The sequence below is a fragment of the Otolemur garnettii genome, unplaced genomic scaffold, assembly GCF_000181295.1.
Source record: "Otolemur garnettii isolate 467f Iridium unplaced genomic scaffold, OtoGar3 scaffold00010, whole genome shotgun sequence".
Taxonomy (NCBI): domain Eukaryota; kingdom Metazoa; phylum Chordata; class Mammalia; order Primates; family Galagidae; genus Otolemur; species Otolemur garnettii.
In genome coordinates this window covers 22825032-22843574 of record NW_003852405.1, presented here as the reverse complement: position 1 = coordinate 22843574, position 18543 = coordinate 22825032, and the positions used below count along the sequence as shown (strand labels likewise).

The 18543-nt window shown below is 42.9% G+C and overlaps 1 protein-coding gene across 1 annotated transcript in view; it reads left to right on the top strand.

Moving 5' to 3' along the window:
- WDR63 (WD repeat domain 63) overlaps window positions 1–18543 on the top strand; it is a 71162-nt gene that overhangs the window by 18335 nt on the left and 34284 nt on the right. Inside the window, exons 3-11 of the mRNA XM_012801673.2 lie at window positions 323–504; window positions 1106–1210; window positions 3337–3486; window positions 4889–5088; window positions 8831–8947; window positions 12784–12974; window positions 14019–14143; window positions 15649–15738; window positions 17605–17691. Coding sequence (XP_012657127.2) covers window positions 323–504; window positions 1106–1210; window positions 3337–3486; window positions 4889–5088; window positions 8831–8947; window positions 12784–12974; window positions 14019–14143; window positions 15649–15738; window positions 17605–17691 — 1247 coding nt within the window. The remainder of the gene's footprint in view (window positions 1–322; window positions 505–1105; window positions 1211–3336; window positions 3487–4888; window positions 5089–8830; window positions 8948–12783; window positions 12975–14018; window positions 14144–15648; window positions 15739–17604; window positions 17692–18543) is intronic.

Here is an 18543-nt window from a genome sequence, read left to right as displayed (position 1 = left end):
TAAAATACTTGCAACGGAACAATAAATATTTAAAGCAGGATTTAGGATTTCATACAAAATATATATGGAGTGACTAGAAGAAAATGGAGCCAAATATTAATTTTTTTCTTGATGGATAGTATTACGGGGCATTATTTTCCTCTTTTGTATCCTTCTTGACATTTTTATAACAGATATATTTACTTTAAATATACGAACAATAATTTTAAAGTCTTCGAATTTTAATCAGAAGAATTACTAAAACCACGCAGTCATATATTTTCTATTGCTAATATTTTAAGTGATTATATTTCATGTCCAAATTCTACCTTGTCTTTCCTAGGCCATCCAGAAATTTATCCTTTAGTATTAACTACTAAGACCCAGGAAATATTTAACTGCCGAGTAGATGAAGATGTTACAGATGACCAACCTTACAAGCTTATCAAAAAAGAAGATATCTTTGAGGACTTTAAGAACAGAGGTGCGATATCTGATTTCCACCCAGTCAAAAAAGTTATCCAGGTAGGTGTAATCTCCTTATTTTTCAGTCCTCTCCCAAGCAGTTCTTGGTACAGAGTAACAAAAGGTGGAGAGCATGTTGAGTTCAAATCTGGCATTCTCCCTTACTGTGGGCAAACGCTACCTGGCCCACGCTCCTTGAGAATTCTGTTTGTTGATCCTCTGTGAAAAGGAAAGTTCTAGTAGATCTTTCACAGTGACCAGCTGTCTCATCCCACACCCAGAGAACTTCCTCCTTCCTCGGTTTTAACTAGAATAGGAATCTGCCCTCATTTTCTCATATTGCTTTTATTGTTTAATTTATAATTTTAGTCCCAATTTATCTCCAAGCATGCTACCAACCACACACCACATAAAAATAATGCCTCTCTTTTCCTGTTAGAAATAAAATGGCACAGTAAATTTTCCTGGACCCATTACGTTCTTAAGTGCTTTTTAAAGGTAATAAAATAATTTTGCCATTTGGGGTTATCAACCATGGATTAGCACGATGGTTGTCCTTTATGCTTGGTAGTTAGAGAAATATCAAGTTTGCGTCAGTATCGGAATACACTGGATGGCCTTTGAACCTTAACTTTCTCTTTTAATAATAATATTTATGTAGGAATATCCTGGAGATGAGATTCTGCTTGTGTATGACAAAGACTTCAAATACGGACTGAATTTTTATGTTATTGGAACCGAAGAGGGCAAGGAAAACTATTTAAATGTAAGAGAACCCCAAGCCCTTTTTATTTCTTGATCATCAGAAGGAAGCACCTCTGGGGATCCCTCCCTACTATCATGATCCTTATTCTTGTTTAGCTGTTTCCCCGGGACCAGAACCAGTTCTGGCACCTGGAATAGATGAGCAGTACCTGGGGGAAAGAGCTAAATCAAGCATCTTCTGGTAGGGGGCGCTCTGTTTATCTGCCCTTTTACCCTTGACCCAGTGAGAAAGGAGACAGCAAACCTGGAATGCTACTGCTCTCGGCCCCTCCCTGGCCCCCTTTTCTGGCTCTCTTCTTGCCAATTCCGGTAAGTTACTGAGCCTCTCAGCTGTGAAATGGTGGCACCAGGAGAACCCATTTCCAGGGCTCTCATGAGGATCAAATGGGCTTATACAGGTAAAGCCCTTTGTTCAAAGTGGGCGAGGAAAGTGACAGATACATGAAGCGGGCCTTCTGATCTTGCTTGGGAGGTTGTGTTAAATCGTCTGAGGGTGACAGAGGGGTTTGTGTGCTTGTCCAGTAAGCAGGAAGAATAAAAGAAAGCTATAGAATTAAAAAATCATCTAACTTTTTAAAATTTAAAATAGTATTTTATTTAGCTTTAATGGTTTCAATTTTATCTTTATGGTTGCTTTTCTGCTTTTAGTGCTTTTATTCTAGTGAAATATTATAAATGTATAGAAACAGATAGAGTAATATAACAAAGATCTATACGATCACCACCCAGAATCAACAAGTATTCAGATTTCAGCTAATTTACTTCTAAGCTTTTTTTAAAAAAGAAATAAATATGACGGGTAATGTTTCCCTCCCTCTCGTATCCTCTTCCCTCTTCCTGTGAGTAACCACTGTTCTAAAATTGTTATAGGGCCTTCTGGCCTGTGATTTTATACTTTTAGCATATATGTATGTTCCACAAATAATGTATTTTATATTTTACTAATTGAAAATTAACACAGAAGTTATATTATTTTATACAGATCATTCTGCAATTTTTGTTTTTTACTCAATTATTAAATTCTAGGATCTATAAATATTTGTACATTTAGATCAAGTTTGCTCATTATAACTGCTCTTGGGTTTTTTTTTTTAAATAATCATACTACTAAGTCCGAGTTTCGAGTTTGTTCTGGACTGCATTATAACTGCTCTTGGGGTCTTTTTTTTAATAATCATACTACTAAGTCTGGCATGGTGGCTCACGCCTGTAATCCCAGCACTCTCAGAGGCCAAGGCAGGTGGACTGCCTGAGCTCACAGGTTGGAGACCAGCCTGAGCCAGCTCGAGACCTTGTCTCTAAAAACAGCCGGGTGTTGTGGCGGGCACCTGTGGTCCCAGCTACTTGGAAGGCTGAGGCAAGAGAATTGCTTGAGCCCAAGAGTTGGAGGTTGTTGTGAGTTATGTCGCCATGACACTCTACCAAGGCTAACAAAGTGAGACTCAAAAAAAAAAAATTATACCCCACTGTCATCAATTCATTTGTTCATTTTTTCACTATTACAAAAAAGTAGCAATGAATACACACACACACACACGCAAGGTGGCCATAAAGGTTGTGGAGCACACTATGTACACATTATTTTAAATTGCACATGAACTTTATGGACACCCTGTATATATTTTGTGTCCCATATTTTCCTCACCGTCTTTATATATGTTTGATGATTCTTTGTTTTTCATTTTCATTTCCTTTTTTGCTTTGTTTCCTTCTCACAATTCAAAATCATGAAGCAAATAAGATAAATAATAAGAAAGTGTGTTATTCATTATATAAAAGTAAAGTCTTTTATTTTTTGTAGAGACAGAGTCTCACTTTGTCACCCTCGGTGGAGTGTCGTGGCGTCACAGCTACCTCCTCCTGTGCTTAGGCAATTCTCTTGTCTCAGCCTCCCAAGTAGCCAGGACTACAGGTGCCTGCTGCAACACCCAGCTATTTTTTTTTTTTTGCTGCAATTTGGTGGGGGTCAGGTTTGAACCCACCACCCTTGGTAGATGGGGCCAGTGCCCTACCCACTGGGCTACAGGCACTGCCCAATAAAGTCTTTATTTTAAAAAATATATATATACATGTAGCTATAGCCTAAATTTGGTCATATGTTCCAGAAGATGATTTCTTTTATTTTAGCCTCCAGAAGTACTGGAAGATCAGGAAGAATATAAAGAATATTCTTCTGAAGAGGTGTATATTTACAAAGCACCTGTCTCTAAACCCTGGATTTCTCTGGGCAGTGAAAAAGAAATTGAGGAAGAATCAGTTAACGAAGCGACAAAGCAGGTCAGAGGTGCAAATATGATTTCCATGTCCCTCTGCAGCTGGACAATGTTTATTCCTGAGGAATTCATAAAAGTTGCTATTTGCTATGGGCATATGGCTTTTGTTTTGTTTTGACAGAAGAATGATCCTTGTCTTAAGTGGGGGTTATGGATTGAATTGTATCCTCCAAATAAAATGTGTTGAAGTCCTAATTCCCAGTAACTCAGAATGTGATTCTATTTAGAAATAGGGTCATTACAGGTAATTAGTTAAGGGGAGGTCATACTGGAGTAAGGTGGGCCCCTAGTGTGATATGACTGGTGTTCTTGTAAAAAGATGGCCATGTAGGCTCAGCACCTGTAGTTCAAGCTGCTAAGGCGCCAGCCACATACGCCAGAATCCAGCCCTGGCCTGCCAAACAATGACAACAACAACCAAAAAAAAAAAAAAATAGCCGGGCATTGTGGTGGGCACCTGTAGTCCCAGCTACTTGAGAGTCTGAGGCAAGAAGATCGCTAAAGCCCAAGAGTTTGAGGTTGCTGTGAGCTGTGATGCCAAGGCACTCTACCCAGGGTGATAGCTTGAGACTCTGTCTCAAACAAACAAACAACAACAACAAAAAGATGGCCATGTGATGACACAGAGACACAGGGAATACCATGTGAGGAAGGAGGCAGAGATTGGAGGAATGTGTCTGCCAGTCAGGGACACCAAGGATGGCTGGCCGTCACCCAAACCTAGGAGAGAAGCAAGAAACAGATTCTCCCTCAGAGCCCTCGAAAGGAACCAACCCTCCTGCACCTCGACATCAAGCTTTTAGCCTCAAAACTATAAGAAAATAAATTCCTGCTGTTTTAAGCGATCCAGTTGGTGGCATGTGGTTGGGGCAGCCAGGGGACGCTATTAATCACAGAGTGACATTCCCTCCCAAAGTAACTCCTGTGAGGAGGATTTGAGTCTGAGAGATTTATCATGAAAGTGCCCACCAGAGATGACAGAGACAGGGGAGGGAGCCCTGCGGGAGTGCCACCTCACATCCAATCTGGCAAAGGGAGGTCTTTAGCCTGAACCTGTAGGAAATCTGGAGTGTCAGCTATACCTCAGAGTTGTCCCTCAGACTTTCCCAAGGAAAGAAGTTCAGCTGTGCCCCTTACCTTGCCTCTTACTGGTCAAGATATAAACTGCCAGTCACTTCCTGCTCTTTGTGCCGGCGGCACAGTGGCCCCTGTAGCCTCAGAGCAGTTCTCCAAAGAGGCACAGCAGGTGCGACTCACGGGTCTGGAAAGCACAGGGAGCTGGGGGTCACACTGGAAGCCCACAGGGGGACCTGGGAGGATCTGGCGGGGCACAGTGTCATCCCACCACATATCCTCGCTCCTCTGGGACTTCACTCCGTTGCCTTTACTGTTTACACGTGTTGCAGACTACGTATATGATTTCTCGAAAACGAAGGAAATTTGGCGCACCGATTAAGTTCAGCGACCACAATGCTTCCAGTATAAAAGATGCCTACATTGAATGCACGGCCTACCCGGATAAAAATTTTACTCTTCAACAAGTTGAAAAAGATGTCGGCATGCAAGTAATCCCCCAAATCAAGGACAGGGGTACTCAGACAAGATGGTAAGTAGATGATGGGTTTGCATATTCTCATAGCCAATTTCAGTAGAATCCAGCAACTCCCATGATTATTTTGAGAGATCTTTATAATAAATAGATCTCCACAGAATAATTCAATTCAGGAAGACCTGATTATATCCAGCAATACCTTTAAAAATCATAAGAGGAATGGAGACTTTACATCTTTCGTATTAACCTGGATGGAGTTGGAACACATTCTTCTTAGTAAAGCGTCACAAGAATGGAGAAGCAAGAATCCAATGCACTCAATTCTAATATGAAGGCAGTAGATGGTCTAATCCAAGATGGAGGGTAGGGAATGAGGGAGTGGAGAGAGGGGAGGAGGAAGAGGGATGGGAGGTTATGGTAGATGGCACACCTTTGGGGGGCAGGACATGATTATATGAAGGACTTTACCTAACAAATGCAATCAGTATATTTAAAAAATTGCAATCAGTGTAACCTGATTCTTTGTACTCTTAATCCCAAACAATTAAACAGAATCCTAAGAGGAAATGAAACGCAAGTGTATAGAACAATAAAGACTAGGGGGCAAGAAAATAAGTGATGCTGGGAATAATGACCGTGCTGGGCATCTCTCTCCTGGAATATTACCGCTGCCCCCAACTGCTCTGTTCGACCACCCAAGTCATCGCCCTTCCACCTCAAATCAGACTTTTACTTCATTGGCTAAGTTCCTTCTTTGGCTTCCATCCTTTACAGAAATACATCCATCCAGAGCTCTTAAACTGGCATACAAGTTCCTTCTTCAGTGACAGGCACTGCCCCTCCAGCCTTGTCACCCCTGTTCCTAAACAAGCCCTCTGTGCTCCAACCCCAGAGTACGTGCTATTCCCCTGTTCCCTGCCTTTGCCCATGCTACTCCTCTGTGTAAAACGCCCTCCCCCTCATCCACCTGGGAAGCCCCTCTTTACCCACTAAGACCCCATTCAGTCCCCTTTCCTCTGTGATCTGGAAACGCCAGGTGGAGTTGATCACTTCTTCCTCCCTGCTAGAGCTTGGAGGTACCTTTCCATCAGACCTGTGACCCAGGCTGAACTCATTTGTTTACACATCTGTCTGCCTAAGATCTGGAGCACTCTAAGGGCACACACATATCAATTTCACAAGGCAAGCACTTAACTAAAATGTATTCAGTGGATGAATGAATTGCGGTAAAGTGGATTGCTATGGCAGTTTTTAAAGGTTCTTTTTTTTAAACTTTTTACTTTGAAATAATTTTAGATTTATAGAAGACAAGACATGGATTTGGAATATGATTTGGAGACAGGGAAAATGGGGTGAAAGGCTTAATTTTTTAAATGAGCCTAACAATTCAAGGGGGTGGGAAGGACAAGGAAGCCAGCCTGGGGAGGAGGAGGGAATAGCAGAGGTAGACAGCTGGTTCTCTGGGGCGGACAAGAGGGTGCTTTGGCAAGTTCTGAAGCAAAGAAGAGCCAGAATGATAAGACCCTTAAAGCGAAGATGAGCCAGGCGGTGTGGCTTGGAGGGCAGGGAAGGAAAAGCCCGGTATTAAGGAGGTTGGCCAAGTAAGATCCTGTTGTGATGAAACCTGCTAAATTGTGGCCAATTAGACTAATTGTCTAAAGTAAGCTGGTGGCATTAAACAAAGACAAAGGGGAGAAAGGGGCCGTGTAAGTACAAAAGGTGTTGTTATGAATGTTCTCCTTACACCAAAACCAACTTTCTTTACCCCCCAGCTGTTCCCTAATAATTTTCCTTTTCTTTACAATAAAACTCCTCACAGCAGCTGTCCACACCCTCCGGCTCCACATTCTCTTCTCCCATTCTGTCCTATTCACTCCCAACAGTTTTAACAAGGTCACTACACACCCGATTGCCTAATCCAGGGGTCCATTTTCAGGCCTTCTCAACAGAGTGTGACATGGTTGACGACTTCTCCTCGAAACCCTGCTTCCTCTTGACTTACGGACGACCCTACTGTCCTCCTAACCCACTGGCAGCTCTTCCCTCTTTCTCTTACTGATCCTCCTCTTCCCATTTCTGAACATCAGGGGACCCCAAGGCTAGTTCCTTTTGATCTTTTCTCTAACTGTATTGATCCCTGGGTGATTTTATCCAGCCCTGAGGTGTCATCTATCAGCGGTTTGCTGATGGCTTTCAAATCCTCGTTCCACCTCAACCTCTCCCCTGAAATCCACATCCACATACACTATTCATCTGTTTACTTGAAGGTCTACCACGTGTCTCCGATTTAACATGCCCAGCCACAAATTTTTTATTTCCTGTCTTCAAATCAGCAACTCCCTAAATCCTACTCATCTCAGAAGATGGTAATGATATTCTTCTAAATACTGAAACCAAAGACCTGGGATTTTGTTGACTCTATCTTCAAACTGTATCTACTCCGTCCTCCTTGGACGAAACCATCATCGGCTCTTGCTTGGATTATTGTAATTTCTCCCGACTGGACTTCCTTTAGCCATCTTTTCTCTCCTACATTCTGTTCTTCACAGAAGACCAAAGGAATCTTGCTACAATGTGTCAGATTCTGTCACTGACCAAACGCTCCCATGGCCTCCCATCCCTAAGGAACCTACGAGGTCTTACATGATCCGGGTCCCTTGCCCCTCTACCCTCACTTCCCAGAGTTCTCCACCCCCATCCTCTCCAGCCACACCAGCCTCCCTGTTCCTTGAATTCACCAAGCCTACTCCTACCTGACACTCTTCCCAAGTATCTTTATGCCTCATTCCCTCCTTTATTCAGATCTCTGCTCACGTGAGACATTCTCTGGCACTGCTAATAAAAGCAGCAACAACTCCCATTACTGTCCATTTTCTTTATCTCTTATTTATCATCACTTAATATGTATTTTTCTTTTTCTTGAGACAGAGTCTGAAACTGTTGCCCTGAGCTTCATTGTAGCAACCACCAACTCTTGGGCTCAAGTGATCCTCTTGCCTCAGTTTTTCTTTTCTTTTCTTTTTTTTTTTTTTTTTTTTTTTGAGACAGAGCCTCAAGCTGTCCCCCTGGGTAGAGTGCCGTGGCATTACAGCTCACAGCAACCTCCAACTCCTGGGCTCAAGCGAGTCTCTTGCCTCCGCCTCCCAAGTAGCTGGGACCACAGGCGCCCACCACAATGCCCGGCTATTTTTTGGTTGCAGCCGTGATTGTTGTTTGGCGGGTCCGGGCTGGGGATTCGAACCCGCCACCTTAGGTGTACGTGGCTGGCGCCTTAGCCGGTTGAGCTATAGGCGCCGAGCCCCTCAGTTTTTCTATTTTTAGTAGAGACAGGGTCTCGCTCTTGCTCAGGCTGGTCTCTATCTCGTGAGCTCAAACAATCCACGCGCCTTAACCTCCCAGAGTGCTAAGATTCCAGGTGAGAGCCACCACGCCCAGGCTTAATATGCAGATTTCATCCTTTCTCTTCTTTCCCTGCCTTTGGATTTTAAGCCCCATGACAGGAAGTTCGTGCATTTTGTTTAGTACTTGAAGATTCGGGGTAAAGTGTTCCTTATACCATTCTCACAACTTTCTATATGTTTGAAATGATTTCTGAAAGGCAATTTTACACAATAAGAGCTTTCTGATGGTATTAGAGATGAATCCATGGAGAATTTGAACGGTGGTCCAAAAAATTCAGCGTGGGAAATGTAACCATAAAATCATCTCATTGTCACAGAGGCCAACTTTTGTCAGGACCTGTAGTTACTTTTCTTTGACCTAATTTCAGGTATTGACCTTTCTTTTAACATATTAGGACATATCCCAAAAATGCTACGACGCAGTATTATCCAAGGGAATTCTCAGAAGAGGAAAAAGAGGCAGTTGGACAATCAAAGCCCTTCGCTGACTTTTTTGACAATGTGTCTGTAGGGTAAGAAATTGTCTATTTAATTTTAAAATAAAATATAAAATATGTATATTTACTTCTAACAATAGGTCTGAATTAACAGTTCTCTGTATGATATTTATTTACATGCTAAAGGTAGACAGTATGAAAACACTTAATCAGATACGTCTAGGTAGAGACTATGAAAACACGTAATCAGATATGACCTGAACATACGGCACGTTCTACCGATTCTCAATATTTCTTTCCTTTCTATTTCCAAGCATCATCTTAGACTTCCCAGGCTAGAGTCACACCAATGTGAACAGCTGAGTGGGTGAGCGAGACAGGATACCCCGAAAAAGTAAGGTCTAGGAGGACAGAGGTCTTCTCAAGGAGACCCCAAGGATACACCTGCCAGGTCCTCCCCATGATAACTCAGCTCTTAGGAATTTGCAGAAACTTAACTTCCTAGGACCTGGAAACTAACACTTGCTTCAGCTTCTATAAAAGCCTGGGGTTCTGTAAAGGCCAAAGCCCAGTTCTCTAGCTTGATTCAAACTGACCAACAAGAAAGGTACCCATGGGCAGGGACTTTTTGCCTGGGGATAAAAAGGAAAAGACGGAGCCAGTCCAGTCGGGGAGCCCGGCCATTTTGAACTCTTCTGTGCCATTCGGCTGAAATAAAGCCCTTCCTCTTGTAAACACGGTGTTTGGGTTGTCTTTCTCTCCACAGAGCCTCGTCTTTCTAGAACATGAGAATGTTTTTCTACTTGCAAATTAACAATTATTTATATTTACCATGGTTCCTTTTCTGGAAGTCGTCTTTTTTTCACTCTTCACCCTCCCCTCCCACCTTATCTTCACTGACTTATACAGGATAATAAAGTTGAGGATTCCATGGTTGTTAATTCCCCAAAATACCTTTTAAATAAGAACCTGAATTCCATTCAGATTTGGATGTTTCACCCTTTGACTATTTCCTGTGCCACTCCTACTGGCCCTGAAAGAAAGATGTCTTCAAAAGTCCCCTATGCTGGTACTAGGACCCTGAGCAGAGCCTTGGGGCTTCTAAACCAGAGAAAGAGTTGGGCAAGGTCTCATCAAGCTGATATCAGAGTTTAGAGAGGTGGAGCCAATGATGGCCATCTCTGCCAGTTATATTCAATAAATTGGTTTCCATTGCTATCCTAAATTAAAAATTTGGGCTCAGCACCCATAGCTCAGCAGTTAGGGTGCCGGCCACATACACGGAGGCTGTCAGGTTTGAACCCAACTCGGGCCTGCTAAACAACAATGAAAACTACCACAACAAAATAGCTGGGCCTCTATAGTCCCAGCTACTTGGGAGGCTGAGGCAAGAGAATTGCTTAAGCCCAAGAATTTGAGGTTGCTGTGAGCTGTGACTTATATGCACTCTACTGAGGGTGACATAGTGAGATTCTGTCTCAAAAAAAAATAAAAAATCAATCAGTTCTTTTAGATTAGAGGAAGAAGGAGGTGGAGGAAGAAGAAGGAGGAAGAGGAGGAGGGAGGAGGAGGGAGGAAATCAGCCTAGTAATTATAGTACAACAGCCCCGGCCAGGAGTAAACAAGAAACCTGCTTTCATATCACGTTACAACTGTAACACTGCTTAAGGTTTATTTAATATTTTCAAATTAATACAAGCTTGGTTTTGTTCTAGAAGAAAGCCCTTTTAGAAATGAGTTATTTCTTTCTGATAGAATGCTTTCTAAGGCAAACCCAAGGAAAGCATTATCTGTAAGAGAAGGCAATGATGTGAGAGGGGGAACGTCAGGGGGACTCACAAAGAATCTAAGAAACTCTTCTCAGGGGATTAAAAAAAACAAGAATACGAATTTCACCGCAGACAACAGGCTTTATCTCTGTTGGTTACTCTGAGGAGCCATGTGGTTCCTGGAAATCAAGGAACCAAGGAAACCCCAGGAAAGCTGCTGTCTTCATCTCTTCCTTGTGAAGTACTTCCCCCTCCTCCCTGAGAAGGAAGAATGCAGAGACCAGAGCAAAGGTCATCTATCTGATGCCTTTCTTAAGAATTCCTTTCTTAAGAATTCCTTTCTTAATCCGGCTGAAACCAAAAGGAATAAGATTTTGAAAATGCTAACTAATACTTTTACTTGAAACTGAATTTAAACATGTCAGCATGCCCTATGCAGAGTTCTTCAAAGCATTTTTCTTTTTTTTTTTGAGATAGTCTCACTCTGTCCCCCTGGTAGAGTGCGGTAGCATCATAGCTCACGGTAACCTCAACTCTTGCCTCAGCCTCCCAAGTAGCTGGGACTCCAGGTGTGCATTGCCACACCCAGCTAGTTTTTTTGTGTTTTTAGTATAGGCGGGGTCTTGCTCAGGCTGGTCTTGAACTCAGCTCAAGGGATCTACCCACCTTGGCCCCCCAGAGTGCTAGGATTACAGGAGTGAGCCCCTGCGCCCTCCTGGCTGAGTTATTCAAAGTTTAAGGTGCATACGAACCCTCTGGGGATTTCATGAAAATGCAGGTTCTGGCTTGGTGCAGAGTGGAGCCTGTGACTCTACACTGCCAACCAGCTCCTGGCCATACCGCTGCTGCTGCGGGTCTGTAAACACAGTTTAAGTAGTGAGGTTTACTGCAAGAAGACGGGTAGTGTTAACAATTACCGAGGTAACCGATCGTACCCTTTTTTACATTTTAGGAGTATCTATCATGATATTTAGTATCTATATTTAATTTTCTAAGCCCATTTTTTTTCTTATGTTAAGAAGTTAATAATCGAGAACTGCTTTTTCAGCTTAACCACATTTATTTGCAAAAGTTGGACTTCTGATCGTTACGGTGAAACCTGGGGTGACATGCTAATTGTGGGAGCGCTCTAAGGGATTCTCAGAGCAAGAGGAAGCAGAGCTTTCAAACCAAACACATAAAGGGGCAATAAACACATAGTAACTGCATACGTCAAGACAAGAACCTGTCAGATGTAGTCCCTGAACTAGTAAGAGGTGATCCTAGGCCTCAGATCGTTTTCTAAAGGAGCGATGCCAGTGTTTTTAGCAGAATAATTCACTTTGGGCCATTTTTTATGCATTGCACAAGGTTTAGTAATGGAATCAAACACAGTAGCACCTTCCAGGGATGGTGACAACTACAACCATCAAACACTCACACACTTCTCAACTCCAACTCTCCCCTTGTTGAGAATATCTTATTGGTTGTTTTGAATCATTCATGCATTTGGGCTACCCCTATTTGGTATAAGTGATCAGTTAGTGCTGAATATGCCTAAGAAAATCGCCTTTTGTGTTAGTTTGAACTTTCTAGAAAGTGAGTAAGACGAGTTAGAAGCAGGGGGTTACCAGGAATTGCCACTGTGAAAAATAACCAAGCAGGTAGAGCTGCAGACAGATTCTCACTGACCCAAAGGAGCCTCAGAGCAAACGGTCAGGCCCAGCATCACTGCCGCAGCCGTGCTCAGTCGCTAACCTGGAGAGAGCAGAGCTTTAGCCTGGAAACTGAGGCAGACCAGGGCGCTGTTGGAGGCCGCCTGCTCAGGGCAGTCCTGTAAGCTGACCAGCAGATTCTTGAAAGAAGTCCTGAGTAGCACACTACCAGGATGGGTTTTTCCTGTTAAGGCATCTGTTTCAGGAGGTTAATCCTTATTAACAAATACAATTGAGAATTTTTTTTTTTTTTGCAGTTTTTGGCCTGGGCTGGGTTTGAACCCACCACCTCTGGCATATGGGGCACCCTACTCCTTTGAGCCACAGGCCTGCCCACCATTGAGAATTATTATAGATGAAGTAGAAGGAGCTATTAAAAGAACTGTAACGTTGACTACTAAAACCCCACATCTTAATTGCTTTTTTTTTTTTTTTCAATACAAAATAGTGTGGAAATAGCCCTGCAGCAAAATGAAATCATGAACACATTTATCGACGACTGGAAATGCCTGGCGGAAGAAGAAGGTACCTTTGTAGACAAGACCGATACCCAGCTGAAAGAGTACCAGTCCTTTACCGACCTCCATAGCCCAATGGAGAAGATGATCACCTGCGTAGCATGGCACCCGACCATCTATGGTGAGATGGAAATGGCAGGGATTCCCTTTCGTGACAACATTGATACTGTACACCACTGTTACGGTAACTGTTACATGTAAAATTGCCAACGGGCTCAATTCCAATATAACAAAGTGCATTTCCTACGTGCCAGCCGTCTGTCAAGTACTTGTCACACCTTCTTCCCTGTCTAGTGTCCCAGCAATCATGTAGGACACACCCCACTTGTACCATCTTCTCTATTTTACAACAAGACCAAAGCTCAGTGCAGGAAAGTGACTTGCTCAGGTCACCCAGCTGGCACAGTGCAGCGTCTGGGTTTGACTAGGACCTATTGCACTCCCAACACCAAATTTATTCTTCCTAAGAACCTGCTGTTCTGATTACTGGACAAGGTAGGAAACACACTTCCTTTAAAGCAGTGGTTCTCAACCTTCCTAATGCCTCCTAATGCCACGACCCTTTTAATACAGTTCCTCGTGTGGTGGCGACCCCCAACCATAAAATCATTTTCATTGCTACTTCATAACTGTAATTTTGCTACTCTTGTGAACTGTAATGTAAATATCTGATGTGCTGGATGTATTTTCATCGTTACAAAGGGGTCGCGACCCACAGGTTGAGAACCGCTGCTTTAAAGGGTCAGCAGTCAAGGGAGGGCGCAACGTGTAACAGTGAGAGCACGGAAAGAGAGAGGTCTTTGTTCTCCTTCCTCCACTCTCCACTGATCCTTTTCTCACAAAAAAAGAAGCAAAGCAAAGCTTTTCCCTTCCCACTGAATCTTCTAAACCCACTGTGTATATTTTATACTAACACAGGTCTAACTAACTAGCACGTCTCAGTTCGAGCCAGCCCGATTTCCATGGCTAAACAAGTGACATGTGGCCAGTAGCTACCATATTAAATAGAAGAGCTTTGAGCAAACTCTTAGTCTCCTGTGGAATATTTTTACTGGAATTTCATCAAAATGGAAATGATTCGTTAGGACGTAGAAAAGCAAAAGCTCGAAACGTCTCTGCACGCCCAGCTGCTGTTGGCTTTGATTTCCGCTTGTGTGTTGCTCAGGGCTGATCGCCGTGTCAGTGGCCGTGCGACTCTCCTTCGAAGACAGAGTCCTGAATTCTGGTAAATTATTGCTGCAGCCCTCGTTGATTCTTCTCTGGAGTTTCTCTGATCCTATACATCCTCAGGTAATCAAGGAGAGTAGCCATGTAGCCTAGATTTTCAGATATCACTTTACGGTCAACTTCTGTTGCAAACTCATGTAAAATTTTGGCTTTCTTCAATGAAGAACTTGTCATCATTCAACATAAACAAAACTGAAGCCTACCCTTGGTTTTTTAAGCAAATCACCAAGTCTTTATTTTATTTATGTATTTATTTATTTGAGACAGACTCTCTGTCACCCTGGGTAGAGACTCCACAAAGTGCCACATAAACCAAGATAATTTATCTTTCCCCCAATTCCAGTTTGAAAACTTTAGCCCTATGGTGTTAAAATAATGGCCTAAGGCTGGGCACAGTGGCTCACACCTGTAATCCTAGCACTCTGGGAGACGGAGGCTGGTGGATTGCCAGAGCTCAGGAGTTTGAGACCAGCTTGAGCCAGAGAAGGACCCCGTACCTAAACAGAGCCAGTCATGGTGGTGGGCGCCTGTAGTCCCAGCTACTCACAGGCAAGAGGATCGCTTGAGCCCAAGAGTTTGAGGTTGCTGTGAGCTATGATGCCACAGTACTCTACCAAGGACAACAAAGTGAGACTCTGCCTCAAACAAAACAAAACAATGGCTTAGTAGGGCCTATGTTTTTGGCTGTTATGTTTAAAGAATGATCGACATGGCGATATTTTGCTTTGGGGTAACACGGTAGCACTGGTATCCGCTCTTATAAATATAATGATTGCTTCAGGCTTGCGTTCCCTGCAGGACTTGCTTGACTTCTGGGTTCTGCATTATTTTAAAATTTGAAATATTACTGTAATAACTCCATCTTATCTTTTTTTTTTTTTTTTTGAGACAGAGCCTCAAGCTGTCCCCCTGGGCAGAGTGCCGTGGCATTACAGCTCACAGCAACCTCCAACTCCTGGGCTCAAGCGAGTCTCCTGCCTCCGCCTCCCAAGTAGCTGGGACCACAGGCGCCCGCCACAACGCCCGGCTATTTTTTGGTTGCAGCCGTCATTGTTGTTTGGCAGGTCCGGGCTGGGGATTCAAACCCGCCACCTTAGGTGTACGTGGCTGGCGCCTTAGCCGGCTGAGCTATAGGCGCCGAGCCCCATCTTATCTTGAATGCCCGGTATATGTCCGTCTAGGTGTAAGGTCGGGAACAGAACAAAGATCCTGCCCACTCAGAGCTTGCCTTCCGCATCTTTCAGAAACACACATCTGATAGCTTTTTCATTTATAAAAATGATAACATGCCCCCCAAATTGCCTATACTTTGTCTGCAATGGAGGGTAAGTGAGGGGAGAGACCTGAATCCCTTTGAGAGTACACTTCCAAACATACGACCAATGTCCACAAGAAAATTCAACAAAAGCAGCTTCCGATCCAGAGGTAGGACTCTGGAAATAGCGTCTACATGAGCATTACTTATAGATAACTATAAAGTTAGACTTTTAACTGTCTTAATATCATTTTCTAGCACTAATCATACGAGCTTTTCTCATTCTTTCTTGAATTTGTGGGGTTTATTTCAGTTAATGCTGGAGGGCCCAGATGACATCTTCTGTTTCCAGTTCTGTCCGAGTGACCCTAACATCATCGCTGGAGGATGCATAAATGGACAGGTACTTATAGAATTGTTTCAGCTGTGTATCAAGGTAGACAATACTCTGTAATGAGTTCTGATTTGGTAGTTTTTAAACTTAAGGAGTCAGCTTAACAGAAGGAAGGCATGGAAATTGTGTGCCAATCACCATGCCAAGAATTAGGACATAAAGATGATGCAGGCTGGGTGCGGTGGTTCACGCCTGCAATCCTAGCAGTCGGAGGGCTGAGGTGGGTGGATTGGCTGAGCTCACAGGTTGGAGACCACCCTGAGCAAGAACAAGACCCCCACCTCTAAAAATAGCTGGGCGTTTTGGCAGGTACCTGTAGTCCCAGGTACTCGGGAGGCTGAGGCAAGAGAATTGCTTGAGCCCAGAGTCTGAGGTTGCTGTGAGCTATGACACCTACACTGGAGGGATGTTACTTACAGGGTAACCCAGTTACATAACTGAAATAGAGCTGGGTCACATCTGTTTGTATTGCTGGGATGGAACCACAGATCCTATTAAGACTTATGGAGGAACAAAGCTACAAGCATACTACCTTTGGGGGAAGAAAAGGCCTCTTCTGAAATTTCTTTGTGGGGAGGAGTTAGGATGATCCAGAATTTAACTAGAAATTCCCTGGAAAGCACACAAACATCATCGAATTTATGTATGTGAAATTTGACATCACGGTTGCTTTTTTTCTTTCCTTCTTAAGTTCTCTAAGTTATAAAAAATTTAGATCCTGTCCTCCCATATCTTGTTTCTCTGATAAAACAAACCAAACATCTTAATGCTGTTTTATGATCAAAGTTTAAATTCATTCTGATTGACTGGGTTTGACCATTAAGAGGGTATGTGATCCTTCTGTGTGTGGCTAGAAAATTTTCCTTGTGGTTGAAATTTAAATGTCTACAACTTCCATGTCCATTGATCCAGAACCAAAAAAAGCAGGCAACCAAATTTCTCTCCTTCAATTCTGTTCAATAATAACTGGTGGTCGTAAGGATGGCTCAGAGCCTAGCCCCCAACCCCTGGAAATCCTGAAGGGCCTTTTTTACTCATTAAAAAGGTAATATGACTTTGTTTCTGAGCATTTTATTTTATTTTATGTTTAGAGACAGGGTTTTACACCGTCTTGGCTGGAGTGCAATAGTGTAATCATAGTCCCCTTCAGCCTCAAACGCCTGGGCTCAAGCCATCCTCCCACCTCAGCCTCCTGAGTATCTGGGACTATAGGCCTGCCCTCCCACCACACTCGACTGTTTCAGACTATTCTAAAAAAGCACAAGATAAAAATAAAACCACTCACAATTTAATAACCCTGATAATTTGTTAACACTCTAGTGTACTGAAATACCTTTTAACCATTAGAAATTAATCTAATTTAGTATTACATATTCTACTTTATTCTGATTTTTCAAAAACTGACCATACAGATATATACGAATTCAGAGTTGGTCATACTATTCAATTAAAAAGAAATTATTTCCCAGCTGTTTTTAGATAATTGCGTATTTATACTTAATTCTGGAGAATGGGCTTACTCAGTTGTCTAAAGTAACTGTCTCCACAATCACTGGACATTTCCCACAACAGGGGGAGAACTCTGACCACAGCAAAGGAAATTGCCTGACATTCATATTGGATTTTTTTAATGTTAGAATTTATTAACACAAGCACAAAAATCAAAGTGCTGAAGATACTTTTATAGAAAAAACACGCTTTTTTACATTACCTTTAAAAGGTGCTGAGTTACTGAAGACATAGGCTTAATGTTATTATCCTCAAAGGTGATTGATTTATCAGGCTGCATAACCAATAGTTTTCCAAAAAATCTTTAAGACGCGATTGATTAACTATTTCCTGAAGATGTTACACTGACATTGGTTTCCGTTTCAGATCGTCATGTGGGATATCACCGCCCACGCCGACCGCATAGAGAACATTAAGTCGGGAGGCGGGAGAAGTAAAAAGCCCATCCTCAAGGTTCGCTTGTTGTGTCTTTTCACTTCCAAGTCTTTCCATTCAGGAGTTTATGGGCCCGTGCATAACAGAGTTGCCAAGGTTAATGAAAACTCAGTAGAAGAAAGCGGGGGAAAGAGGGTTATTTTTCAAGCCTTCACATCTTCTTCCAAACATGTTCTAAATTACTTTGACATAATCCTTGTGATCAAAACAGAACGAAACAAATCGCATCATCTGTCCCAGGATGTAAGATTCTTTCTTGTTGCTATTGTTGTTAAATAAAATGAAGGGACCAAGGGACTTTCCTGCAGTGAAGGAGCATGAGACAGAGGCCGGGTGTGCAGGCTCGGCAGCCTCACCCCGTGGGCAGGAATAGGTGTTCTCGGGTATAAAAATGAAGAGAGGACAGTCCTCTCTGATGATAATATACTATGATGATTCCATAAGGCCATGGGCTCTACTAAGAGAGCTGAGAGGGGGTGGGGCACAATTACAAGAGGGACTCTACCTAACAAATGCAAACATTGTAACCTAATTCTCTGTACCCTCAAATTAACCTGAAACAATAATTTTAAAAAGAGAGAGCTGAGAAAAAAATTCCTCAGCTCCCAAACCAGTATTGCCCACCCTGTTGTACTCTCCCCAAGCCCAATTCTTTAGGCTCAATATCAGCAGGTCTGTTACCAAGAAAGGGTGGGATGTGGCCTTCTTTAAGAATAAGATGTCTCTGGCTCAGCGCCTGTGGCTTAAGCAGCTAAGGCACCAGCCACATCCACACCTAAGGTGGTGGGTTCAAATCCAGCCCAGGCCCGCCAAACAACAAGGAAGGCTGCAACCAAAAAATAGCGGGGCGTTGTGGCGGGTGCCTGTGGT